Source organism: Ylistrum balloti, unplaced genomic scaffold, assembly GCF_031769215.1.
Source record: "Ylistrum balloti isolate Yb309-2 unplaced genomic scaffold, AGI_CSIRO_Ybal_v1 Utg371000, whole genome shotgun sequence".
NCBI classification, from domain to species: Eukaryota; Metazoa; Mollusca; class Bivalvia; order Pectinida; family Pectinidae; genus Ylistrum; species Ylistrum balloti.
This window is the reverse complement of record NW_026782558.1, coordinates 1931163-1945131: the sequence shown is the minus strand read 5'-3', so window position 1 is coordinate 1945131 and position 13969 is coordinate 1931163. Positions and strand designations below refer to the sequence as shown.

At 39.6% G+C, this 13969-nt stretch overlaps 2 protein-coding genes across 4 annotated transcripts in view; one reads left to right on the top strand and one right to left on the bottom strand.

Moving 5' to 3' along the window:
• The window catches only part of LOC132559968 (neuroglian-like), a 95103-nt gene that overhangs the window by 57143 nt on the left and 23991 nt on the right, over positions 1–13969 (top strand). For all 3 annotated transcript variants that reach the window (XM_060224610.1, XM_060224609.1, XM_060224611.1), the window contains 6 exons: positions 11385–11464; positions 11686–11806; positions 12094–12244; positions 12358–12758; positions 13199–13330; positions 13835–13934. In XM_060224610.1, the coding sequence (XP_060080593.1) occupies positions 11722–11806; positions 12094–12244; positions 12358–12758; positions 13199–13330; positions 13835–13934 (869 nt within the window). In that variant the 5' untranslated portion in view covers positions 11385–11464; positions 11686–11721. The remainder of the gene's footprint in view (positions 1–11384; positions 11465–11685; positions 11807–12093; positions 12245–12357; positions 12759–13198; positions 13331–13834; positions 13935–13969) is intronic.
• Positions 9952–10863, bottom strand: LOC132559950 (uncharacterized). Its single transcript, XM_060224586.1, has one exon. The coding sequence runs from the start codon at positions 10861–10863 to the stop codon at positions 9952–9954; it is 912 nt and encodes a 303-aa protein (XP_060080569.1).

The window sequence follows — 13969 nt, the reverse complement described above, 5'->3', positions numbered from 1 at the left end:
ATATTTACAGGGAAATCTCTGGTCCTCTGAGCTCAGTGATGGTGTATATTTACAGGGAAATCTCTGGTCCTCTGAGCTCAGTGATGGTTTGTATTTACAGGGAAATCTCTGGTCCTCTGAGCTCAGTGATGGTGTATATTTACAGGGAAATCTCTGGTCCTCTGAGCTCAGTGATGGTTTGTATTTACAGGGAAATCTCTGGTCCTCTGAGCTCAGTGATGGTGTATATTTACAGGGAAATCTCTGGTCCTCTGAGCTCAGTGATGGTTTGTATTTACAGGGAAATCTCTGGTCCTCTGAGCTCAGTGATGGTTTGTATTTACAGAGAAATCTCTGGTCCTCTGAGCTCAGTGATGGTGTATATTTACAGGGAAATCTCTGGCCCCACTTGTATAAAATATCTCAATTTCAGATTTCCTCAAGCCCAGATTTTCTTCAGCTAATATCTCCTTGAAAATATCTTGTATGAAAATTCCTCAAGGAATTTCAGGACATCCTAGCCGATGACTTCCTCCTGTTCCTTGAGAAAATTTTATACAAGCCGTTTTTGAGGAGATATCAGCTGAGGGAAATCTCGACTTGAGGAAATCTCAAGTTGAGATGTTTTATACAAATGGGGCCAGGTCCTCTGAGCTCAGTGATGGTTTGTAATTACAGAGAAATCTCTGGTCCTCTGAGCTCAGTGATGGTTTGTATTTACAGGGAAATCTCTGGTCCTCTGAGCTCAGTGATGGTGTATATTTACAGGGAAATCTCTGAGCTCAGTGATGGTGTATATTTACAGGGAAATCTCTGGTCCTCTGAGCTCAGTGATGGTTTGTATTTACAGGGAAATCTCTGGTCCTCTGAGCTCAGTGATGGTTTATTTACAGGGAAATCTCTGGTCCTCTGAGCTCAGTGATGGTGTATTTACAGGGAAATCTCTGGTCCTCTGAGCTCAGTGATGGTGTTTATTTACAGTGAAATCTCTGGTCCTCTGAGCTCAGTGATGGTTTGTATTTACAGGGAAATCTCTGGTCCTCTGAGCTCAGTGATGGTTTGTATTTACAGGGAAATCTCTGGTCCTCTGAGCTCAGTGATGGTTTGTATTTACAGGGAAATCTGAGCTCAGTGATTTACAGGGAAATCTCTGGTCCTCTGAGCTCTCAGGGAAATCTCTGGTCCTCTGAGTCCTCTGAGCTCAGTGATGGTTTGTATTTACAGGGAAATCTCTGGTCCTCTGAGCTCAGTGATGGTTTGTATTTACAGGGAAATCTCTGGTGCTCTGAGCTCAGTGATGGTTTGTATTTACAGGGAAATCTCTGGTCCTCTGAGCTCAGTGATGGTTTGTATTTACAGGGAAATCTCTGGTGCTCTGAGCTCAGTGATGGTTTGTATTAACAGGGAAATCTTTGGTCCTCTGAGCTCAGTGATGGTTTGTATTTACAGGGAAATCTCTGGTGCTCTGAGCTCAGTGATGGTTTGTATTTACAGGGAAATCTTTGGTCCTCTGAGCTCAGTGATGGTTTGTATTTACAGGGAAATCTTTGGTCCTCTGAGCTCAGTGATGGTGTATATTTACAGGGAAATCTCTGGTCCTCTGAGCTCAGTGATGGTGTATATTTACAGGGAAATCTCTGGTCCTCTGAGCTCAGTGATGGTGTATATTTACAGGGAAATCTCTGGTCCTCTGAGCTCAGTGATGGTTTGTATTTACAGGGAAATCTCTGGTCCTCTGAGCTCAGTGATGGTGTGTATTTACAGGGAAATCTCTGGTCCTCTGAGCTCAGTGATGGTTATTTACATCTCTGTTTTGGTTTGTACAGGGAAATCTCTGGTCCTCTGAGCTCAGTGATGGTTTGTATTTACAGGGAAATCTCTGGTCCTCTGAGCTCAGTGATGGTTTGTATTTACAGGGAAATCTCTGGTACTCTGAGCTCAGTGATGGTGTATATTTACAGGGAAATCTCTGGTCCTCTGAGCTCAGTGATGGTGTATATTTACAGGGAAATCTCTGGTCCTCTGAGCTCAGTGATGGTTTATATTTACAGGGAAATCTCTGGTCCTCTGAGCTCAGTGATGGTGTATATTTACAGGGAAATCTCTGGTCCTCTGAGCTCAGTGATGGTTTGTATTTACAGGGAAATCTCTGGTCCTCTGAGCTCAGTGATGGTTTGTATTTACAGGGAAATCTCTGGTGCTCTGAGCTCAGTGATGGTTTGTATTTACAGGGAAATCTCTGGTCCTCTGAGCTCAGTGATGGTTTGTATTTACAGGGAAATCTCTGGTCCTCTGAGCTCAGTGATGGTTTGTATTTACAGGGAAATCTCTGGTCCTCTGAGCTCAGTGATGGTTTGTATTTACAGAGAAATCTCTGGTCCTCTGAGCTCAGTGATGGTGTATATTTACAGGGAAATCTCTGGTCCTCTGAGCTCAGTGATGGTTTGTATTTACAGGGAAATCTCTGGTCCTCTGAGCTCAGTGATGGTGTATATTTACAGGGAAATCTCTGGTCCTCTGAGCTCAGTGATGGTGTATATTTACAGGGAAATCTCTGGTCCTCTGAGCTCAGTGATGGTGTATATTTACAGGGAAATCTCTGGTCCTCTGAGCTCAGTGATGGTTTGTATTTACAGGGAAATCTCTGGTCCTCTGAGCTCAGTGATGGTGTATATTTACAGGGAAATCTCTGGTCCTCTGAGCTCAGTGATGGTGTATATTTACAGGGAAATCTCTGGTCCTCTGAGCTCAGTGATGGTGTATATTTACAGGGGAATCTCTGGTCCTCTGAGCTCAGTGATGGTTTGTATTTACAGGGAAATCTCTGGTCTTCTGAGCTCAGTGATGGTGTATATTTACAGGGAAATCTCTGGTCCTCTGAGCTCAGTGATGGTGTATATTTACAGGGAAATCTCTGGTCCTCTGAGCTCAGTGATGGTGTATATTTACAGGGGAATCTCTGGTCCTCTGAGCTCAGTGATGGTTTGTATTTACAGGGAAATCTCTGGTCCTCTGAGCTCAGTGATGGTGTATATTTACAGGGAAATCTCTGGTCCTCTGAGCTCAGTGATGGTGTATATTTACAGGGAAATCTCTGGTGCTCTGAGCTCAGTGATGGTTTGTATTTACAGGGAAATCTCTGGTCCTCTGAGCTCAGTGATGGTTTGTATTTACAGGGAAATCTCTGGTCCTCTGAGCTCAGTGATGGTTTGTATTCTCAGGGAAATCTCTGGTCCTCTGAGCTCAGTGATATATTCAAAGGGTAAACTGAGGCTGTTGCAGAACTTTGCGAAATTTGATGGATTGTCCGCTAGATAATATAATGGTTTATAAAATTCAGTTTAAGTTGTATATGTCTGAGAATTGGTATTTAAGGGTAATCTCTGCTTCACCGAGTCCTATGATACAACAATCTTCTTTTAGGACTTTTTAAAGAACATTAGTGTTTATATTTTGACACTCCATCAAATGTTGATGTAGCAAATCCATGAGGAATGATTTATTGCAGAATATAAATGTTTAACAAATGATGGATAATTTTCCACACTTGAGTTTTGAAATTTGTTGCTTCTGAAATGTAGGGTTTTTTTTGCCTTATCTGCTCACTATAAACGATTTATCTCGGTGTTAGATGGTATCCTCTCAACTCCCACTGTGGTAGAAAGCATAAAATGATGCTCCACCACACATAGCTTTTGAATTGCTGATAGTGGAAGATAAGACTGCCCTCCTGTCAGATAGATATAAGCAATAGAGTAAATTGTTTTACTAGTATTGTAGGTATACCCCAGTAAACTACTACACTGGTAGTGTAGGTATACCCCAGTAAACTACTACACTAGGTATACCCCAGTAAACTACTACACTAGGTATACCCCAGTAAACTACTACACTGGTAGTGTAGGTATACCCCAGTAAACTACTACACTAGGTATACCCCAGTAAACTACTACACTAGGTATACCCCAGTAAACTACCACACTAGGTATACCCCAGTAAACTACCACACTAGGTATACCCCAGTAAACTACCACACTAGGTATACCCCAGTAAACTACTACACTAGGTATACCCCAGTAAACTACCACACTAGGTATACCCCAGTAAACTACCACACTAGGTATACCCCAGTAAACTACTACACTGGTAGTGTAGGTATACCCCAGTAAACTACCACACTAGGTATACCCCAGTAAACTACTACACTGGTAGTGTAGGTATACCCCAGTAAACTACCACACTAGGTATACCCCAGTAAACTACCACACTAGGTATACCCCAGTAAACTACTACACTGGTAGTGTAGGTATACCCCAGTAAACTACTACACTGGTAGGGTAGGTATACCCCAGTAAACTACTACACTGGTAGTGTAGGTATACCCCAGTAAACTACTACACTGGTAGGGTAGGTATACCCCAGTAAACTACTACACTGGTAGTGTAGGTATACCCCAGTAAACTACTACACTAGGTATACCCCAATAAACTACTACACTGGTAGTGTAGGTATACCCCAGTAAACTACTACACTGGTAGTGTAGGTATACCCCAGTAAACTACTACACTAGGTATACCCCAGTAAACTACTACACTGGTATTGTAGGTATACCCCAGTAAACTAATACACTGGTAGTGTAGGTATACCCCAGTAAACTACTACACTGGTAGTGTAGGTATACCCCAGTAAACTAATACACTGGTAGTGTAGGTATACCCCAGTAAACTACTACACTGGTAGTGTAGGTATACCCCAGTAAACTACTACACTGGTAGTGTAGGTATACCCCAGTAAACTAATACACTGGTAGTGTAGGTATACCCCAGTAAACTACTACACTGGTAGTGTACGTATACCCCAGTAAACTAATACACTGGTAGTGTAGGTATACCCCAGTAAACTAATACACTGGTAGTGTAGGTATACCCCAGTAAACTACTACACTAGGTATACCCCAGTAAACTACTACACTGGTAGTGTAGGTATACCCCAGTAAACTACTACACTGGTAGTGTAGGTATACCCCAGTAAACTAATACACTGGTAGTGTAGGTATACCCCAGTAAACTACTACACTGGTAGTGTAGGTATACCCCAGTAAACTAATACACTGGTAGTGTAGGTATACCCCAGTAAACTAATACACTGGTAGTGTAAGTATACCCCAGTAAACTAATACACTGGTAGTGTAGGTATACCCCAGTAAACTAATACACTGGTAGTGTAGGTATACCCCAGTAAACTACTACACTGGTAGGGTAGGTATACCCCAGTAAACTACTACACTGGTAGTGTAGGTATACCCCAGTAAACTACTACACTGGTAGTGTAGGTATACCCCAGTAAACTACTACACTAGGTATACCCCAGTAAACTAATACACTGGTAGTGTAGGTATACCCCAGTAAACTAATACACTGGTAGTGTAGGTATACCCCAGTAAACTACTACACTGGTAGTGTAGGTATACCCCAGTAAACTACTACACTGGTAGTGTAGGTATACCCCAGTAAACTACTACACTAGGTATACCCCAGTAAACTACTACACTGGTAGTGTAGGTATACCCCAGTAAACTACTACACTAGGTATACCCCAGTAAACTAATACACTGGTAGTGTAGGTACAGGAAAGTAAGGTAGAAATATGATATTAATTTTATTTAATGTCTTGAGATATCAAAATCTGATCATGTATTATAACGCTATAGTGTTCCTGGGTACGCAGTGATATACTGAAAATTTTACCACACTTGGAATGGAATATATCCAGTGAAAGGAAATAAGATATATTTTGAACTGAGGGTAGTTAAATAAAGGCTGATATGGCCTAAAAAAGTCTTTATAATTGTGATTTTATAAAATGTAGTGTTAAAGTTGTTTATGTTTCATGATGGATGCATTAACAAAAAAATACCTGGAAATTGAATTCTTTAAGGAAATCAGAGTTTATCCCTTAACTTTATAAATGATGTATCCTGCTTTTTGTAAGATTGTGAATATTTGAACAATAAGGGGGGAAAAACATTTTTAGTCTGAATAAGAAATGATAGGTGAATGACTAAGATTAAACAAATGACAATATTTTTTGTTAAGTTCTGAAAACAAAAGAAACAGGATGATGTACAGGCCCCATGTGCCTTTCTCAGGGGGAAACCCTGTACATAAGACATTAAGCGTACTTTTATTTGGGAATAGGTTAGATATCATGGTTAACTTGAAAAAATGTGTGTTTATAGGTATATTGTATGTTTTGAAAACAATGGATTTAAAGACACTTTGGATGTGGAGACACAATGTCACTTAGTCTGTAAGTTTCGAAGCAACACTTCGGGAAATTGCCATGGATACATGTGGTAAGCAAAGTCCTCACTAAGTAAAGTAGAATAAGGTTCCTGAAGTAAAGACAATATGGTTTAGTCCCTCTCCAGCACTACCTCAAACCTCCTACTACAGGTTGTTGAATCGATTTGCTTTATATATTTATAAATTAGATATTCTGAGTAATTTTTAGTCTAATACATATTGATTGCTGAAACATTGCTTCAACATCTTTCATCCTTTAATTCAATTTGAGTTCTGCTGAGAGCTTTGTGAAATCAATATTTCTAGAATTCTAGATTAAGGATTAAAATCGGTTACTGTATAATCAATAGTGCTTTTTACTCTTTTGAATAGATTTTCATATGATTCAAGCTTGTCTGTGGTGGTGTACAAGGACATATTCCATAGCAGAATACTTCATCCGCTGAAGAAAACCTTTCAACGGCTAATATCTTATATAAATGTAGATAAGCCTTGTACACAGCATGTCTTTATAGTGGAATCACGAGGCAGACATTCTCATTTCTTTCTCATTTCTAACCCGATCGTGGTGAAAATATCAGTTATGTAATACATCAATGTCAGCAGGGTGTGTTTAAATGTCAAAACTAAACACCTTATGTAACTAGAATTGGTTGTAGTTGTCTCATCAAGTGTGTACAACAATAAGTCACCAGGTCCACAACACATGGGGTAACACCCTACATATCTGTTGGTACATCACACCATACATATCTGTTGGTACATCACACCATACATATCTGTTGGTACATCACACCATATATATCTGTTGGTACATCACACCATACATATCTATTGGTACACTACACCCTACATATCTGTTGGTACATCACACCATACATATCTGTTGGTACATCACACCATACATATCTATTGGTACACTACACCCTACATATCTGTTGGTACATCACACCATACATATCTGTTGGTACATCACACCATACATATCTGTTGGTACATCACACCCTACATATCTGTTGGTACACTACACCATACATATCAGTTGGTACACTACACCATACATATCTGTTGGTACATCACACCCTACATATCTGTTGGTACATCACACCATACATATCTGTTGGTACAGTACACCCTACATATCTGTTGGTACATTATACCATTAACAGCCAGGGCCATTTTGAGCCAGGTCTTTGTGTATTAGCTGGTTGCTTTCTCTCTGAACCTCATGTGGGAGGCCAACCGCATGCCATCTAACGTGATACTAATTGGATGATTAAGTGACTTGCCCACAATAAAGGGCAGTCTGGGATATATTTTGTTACATCCTGGTGTATGCTGTGTAATAAGAAGGAATAATGAAAAACACCCAGCCAGGACTTAGGTTTGAACTAGTGACCCTTTGGTCTCTAGCCAGAGACTCTACCACTCAACTAAAGGAAAAATTTGCATTAGATGAGACTAGTATGATGACCTGTACACTCAACTTCTACAACTGTTTATGATATACTTATATTGGAAAATTTGTTCATGGCATATAGTAAATTTCCTGTTTCAAAGTTTTGGCCACAGAAACATGTTTATGCTACACACAATATGTATATCAATTGTTATAAAGAATTATCATTTGCTAGACAACTTGATATCAGCTGTCATTATTGAATATTTTACATTGTAAATAATTGAATGATTGTCTGGCCTGCAACATATGGGGACATTCTCGTGTAGTGTCAGACTGCAATATGTAGCAATGGTTGTAATTGATTGTAACAGTTAAGCAGGGACATGAGAGTTGGAGATACCATCACGTTCCACCCCAAAGTCCCTCGGGATCCCTCAAAAGATTTCATAGGCCTTTGTTTTCTGCCTCAACAGATGTACTCTTGGTCTTCCATATTATCTCATTACCGACTAATATGCCCCAAGGGGAGACAATTATGTCTCAATTACACTTGGATGGAGATTGTGCATCCAGTTTAAACTGGTTACATAGAAAACAAGCAGAGCTGCACTAATTTGTCGTCATAGCATCGATTAATGTCCTCTCAATTGCTAAAATTAGCTTGTAGATGTGATGCTTCACAGTTATGACTTTGGTTCTGATATGATAGCTTGGTATGTAAAAATTAAGGCATTCTGTATGAAAGAAGGATGTTTTATTGTTTCATAATTTAGGCATACAAATTGTAAGTCTCTCACTGCAGTTATTGACTGCATAAACATATCATATCTCACAATCTTTTAATTACTGTAATAAGTGAACTACAGAAAGCAGAAACATGATTAAAACTTCAAATGGAAGACGACATGTCAGAGAGCACAGTTTTAGTTTTCACAATTTCATAAAGTTTTTTTTTTAATGCGCAAAAAAAAAAGAGATTTTTTTTTTTATTGGACATCGATGGAATGGACTAAGGTTTTTTCTTTTAATTTTGTTTTTCAAAGAATATGTAATGGTGATTTCCTACCATTCCTGGTAAAAGAGGGAAAAAATAGTACCTTGAAAACAACAATTTTTACTGTAGCTAATTAATGAAAATCATCAGCAGTTTGACTATAACATTAAGCGTGTACTTGTAAGAATATGTTGATGTTGAAATATCTCTCCTGATTACAATATCAGCTTTCATTCTTTGTTGTGGAACTTTACCTCACTTAAAATGAAGTTGTATCCCATTGAATCAATACTCAGTAATTGGTATGGAACATAACTGCACTATGCTAGGTTGTTCTCATAATGTTAGCATTCATCAATCATGTTGAAGCATTATAGAAATGAGAAAGAGAGTGCTGTTAAATTAAATATCGCCTCCCTTTTGTATCAATCATTGAGTTACCGTAGAAACATGGTATGGTTTTTTGCCAGTTTCTACCATGAATTATTGTCAAGTATTTGTATAAATCCTTTTGACACAAACAATGGTTGGAAATGATCAATGGCTCTGGATTTTTAATGTCAGCAGTAATGGTATATAGGTTAGCAGTCAGAATCTCTCCTGGGTACCGTAGCCCCTCACAGAATCAATACTATAATGACTGAGTGATGTAAATAATGTATTGAATGCAATACTTAATGTTGTGTATGGTATTCCTGTTCACTACTGTCTCTTCTCCATATCTTAAAAAATAAAAAAGATGTATAATTTCTTTGTAAATCAATGATTGCCTCTTCTCCATATCATAAACAACTTATGTATGGTTTCAGTGTAAGGCCTCTGAATGGTTGTTCTGGCCTGTGTCTTGCTGATCAGGCCTCTGACTGGTTGTTCTGGCCTGTGTCTTGCTGATCAGGCCTCTGACTGGTTGTTCTGGCCTATGTCTTGCTGATCAGGCCTCTGACTGGTTGTTCTGGCCTGTGTCTTGCTGATCAGGCCTCTGACTGGTTGTTCTGGCCTGTGTCTTGCTGATCAGGCCTCTGACTGGTTTATCTGATCTCTGACTGGTTGTTCTGGCCTGTGTCTTGCTGATCAGGCCTCTGACTGGTTGTTCTGGCCTGTGTCTTGCTGATCAGGCCTCTGACTGGTTGTTCTGGCCTGTGTCTTGCTGATCAGGCCTCTGACTGGTTTATCTGATCTCTGAATGGTTGTTCTGGTCTCTGACTGGTTAATCTGGCCTGTGTCTTACTGATCAGGCCTCTGACTGGATGATCCGGACTCTGACAGGCTGATTAGGCCTTTAACTGGTTGGTCTGGCTTCTGACTTGTTGATCCAGACTCTGACTGGTTGATCCGGACTCTGACAGGCTGATCAGGCCTTTAACTGGTTGGTCTGGCTTCTGACTTGTTGATCCAGACTCTGACTGGTTGATCTGGCCTCTGACTGGTTGGTGTGGCCTCTGACTGGTTGGTCTGGCCTCTATCTGGTTGATATGGCCTCTGACTGGTTGATCTGGCCTCTGATTGGTTGGTGTGGCCTCTGACTGGTTGATCTTGCTTCTGTCTGGTTGGTGTGGCCTCTGACTGGTTAATATGGCCTCCATCTGGTTGATATGGCCTCTGACTGGTTGATCTGGCCTCTGATTGGTTGGTGTGGCCTCTGATTGGTTGGTGTGGCCTCTGATTGGTTGGTGTGGCCTTTGACTGGTTGATCTTGCTTCTGACTGGTTGGTCTGTCCTCTGACTGGTTGATCTGTCCTCTGATTGGTTGGTGTGGCCTCCATCTGGTTGAACTGGCCTCTGACTGGTTGATCTGTCCTCTGACTGGTTGATATGGCCTCTGACTGGTTGGTCTGGCCTCTGACTGGTTGGTCTGGCCTCTGACTGGTTGATATGGCCTCTGACTGGTTGATCTGTCCTCTGATTGGTTGGTGTGGCCTCTGACTGGTTAATATGGCCTCCATCTGGTTGATATGGCCTCTGACTGGTTGGTGTGGCCTCTGACTGGTTGGTCTGTCCTCTGACTGGTTGGTCTGGCCTCTGACTGGTTGATATGGCCTCTGACTGGTTGGTCTGGCCTCTGACTGGTTGATATGGCCTCTGACTGGTTGGTCTGGCCTCTGACTGGTTGGTGTGGCCTCCATTTGGTTGATATGGCCTCTGATTGGTTGGTGTGGCCTCTGACTGGTTAATATGGCCTCCATCTGGTTGATATGGCCTCTGACTGGTTGGTCTGTCCTCTGACTGGTTGGTCTGGCCTCTGACTGGTTAGTCTGTCCTCTGACTGGTTGGTCTGGCCTCTGACTGGTTGATATGGCCTCTGACTGGTTGATATGTCCTCTGACTGGTTGATATGTCCTCTGACTGGTTGATATGGCCTCTGACTGGTTGATATGGCCTCTGACTGGTTGATATGTCCTCTGACTGGTTGGTCTGGCCTCTGACTGGTTGATATGTCCTCTGACTGGTTGATCTGCTTTCTGTCTGATTTATCTGACCTCTGTCTTGTTGATCAGAACCTTAACTAGCTGATTTGACCCATAGTTGGCTGATCTCACCACACATGGGTTGCAAATTTTGAACTTTAAAATTTTCCACAAAGTCAGATGTAACTAAATTTGATACGGTGATTGCTGTTTCGGCCTTTAAATTTGAATGTTCTAAAATAAAAAAGCATTCTGCATACAATATATGGAAGTTGTATTTATCATCCTTTCACTTTCAGGTAGGATGTTTCACAAGAGGACAAAGCGAAGACATTCCGTACCAGACCTATAACGGTCAATGTGTTGAACCATGTCATAAGTATGTAGACTGTTTGAAATCAATTATTCTTAAAGTCACATTCCTGTGTAAATTCTAACAATTTCAGTATATCTTTATGCTGTATCTCTTATTAACTGAAAAGAATATAGTCATAATATTTAAAATATAATTATTATTATTTTTGTTTGTAAATAAAGTCTATTTATTATGTTAAGAACCCCACAGTGTATCAGTACCTGTATATTCTTTATTACTTTCAGTTTCACAGTCATTCCTCCGTCAGTGTTCTCGGCAAAATGTACAAAATGACTGCATTCCAAAACTTTATAACAACATTACTGCTGATGATAAATATTCCATCGTCTTTCATGGCGAGAATAGGTAAGTGAACACACACGTTGAACAAGAAAACAGGATACGGGTATTTCTGAGGTACATAAAAGTAGTATAGAAATATCTTTAAAAGGATCCTTGAGCATTTGAGGAATATCAAGTCATTTTGATAATAACACTGATATTTGCATCTTTGATTACAAAGATGCAGTTCTCAGTTGCATTGTATGTGCAGGTGATGTAAGAGATAGCATAATGGTTTGTTTCTAATGACTGATGGTCATTATGGAATAGTTTGGTTTTTTTCTGATTTTTTCGTGTTTGGTTTTATGTAGTTGATCGACCACCCCATGTGATTCAACAGCCGAGCCCAATCCCATATCGAGGCTGTGCAGAGTGTGTCCAGGGTGACCGTGTACTTGTATACTTTAAGGAAGGAGATACCATCACTCTCACCTGTCAGGCCAGTGGTCGACCTGCTCCAGAGTAAGTTACTCTAACCTGTTCTTTCATCTGTGTGACATGTCCATTATTTTGGTAACCTGACATTATGTTATTGTGATATGTTATGAGCTACAGTTCTGTTTCTCATGCTACAGGTACACTTGGACTAAAAATGGAAGGGAAATAGACTTTGATGCAGTAGAATATATATCACCCATTACTAATATAACACGGATAGTGTCAGAAGTTACTGGTGGTTCGTTAACAATTGAAGAGACATCAGACTACGATATAGGCCTTTATCAGTGTTCTGCTTACAACACACTGGGCAGGTCACTGTCTAAAAAAGTTCAAATGATCAAAGCCGTGAATGAACCATTTCCCTCAGTGACAGTACCAAAGAGGATAAATGTTGTAATTGGAAACTCAGTTACACTCACTTGTAACCCTCCTCTTAGTATACCTAAAGCCATTGTGTATTGGACCGACACCAATGACCCGTCCAGTGCAGGGTCAAGGATTACACTGGACGATCGAGTCGTCATGGACTATTCTGGTAATTTTGAGTCAAAGATCACAAATTGTAACAAAACTATTTATGATTTTTTTTTTTTTTTTTTTGAAAATTATAATGACACTCAGAACACAGAGATAAATACAATTAAATTTTGGCATTGAAAGATGCTTTCATCTGTTTATAAATTAGTTAAAAGCCATGATTGAATCTTTTGATTTTATTTACATGGTGTAATGTTTGTATCACCACATCTGGTTTGTTCGGGCCGAAGTTTTTGCTTATTATCAAATGTTTCTTAATCAGTTTATAACTCAAGATGGCATTTCAGATCTTATAAAGATATAATGAAGTCCTTTTTATTTCTAAACTTTGATGATCATAGTTTATCATAACATCCGATATTTAGCTAAAATATCAAAACTTAAACAGTTGAAAAAAAAATATGTGATGCTAATTGCATGTGGTCACTTTATTTTCAGGAAATCTACACTTTGCCAATGTAATCCCATCAGATAATAGAAGTGGAGAGCCATATGTTTGTAACGCCTGGCAGAAAACTGTCTTCAGATCATTTCTTCAGGGAGACGACAAAATCATACAAACAAAAGGATGTAGGTCAACTTTCACAGAGTCATCTCTTTGTTTCATAAAAACACGTTGATTTTTGACTGAATTTTCTGTGATAAAATTCAGATCAGCTGATCAAAGTATCACAACAAATTCCTGTCCACCTTCGTATACTTTTTGTCAAGATCCTGACTTCAGAACAAATAGTGAATAGGTTTTATTTGGATAATTTTTGGGGGGAAAAGATGAACTGAAATTACATGTATATTGGTATCATCCAACAAAATCCATTGTCATTTGCTGAAAAGGATATTTTACAATAAACTGGTACTCAAATTTCACCAAAATACAGCATAAAGTCTCAACTGTGTATATGACAGGTATATTACTGTAGATAAGGGGAAATACCCAGTTCATTTTGATTGGAGTTTTGCAAAGTTCAAGGTTATTCTTACTTAAATTGGAAATTTCATTGATATATATATAAGGATTTCTTTTCAGTGACAAATTGATACAGGTGATCTTAATGTAATTAATTTTTGTTGCAGCCATGGGCAAATTTCCAGTGAGTGTGATGTGGCATTCCAATAGAACAGTGATAGGACTTCTCGGAGAAACAGCAAAATTTATGTGTATATTTGCTGGAAAGTAAGTACACAAATAAGGGTACCTTAAAAACTACT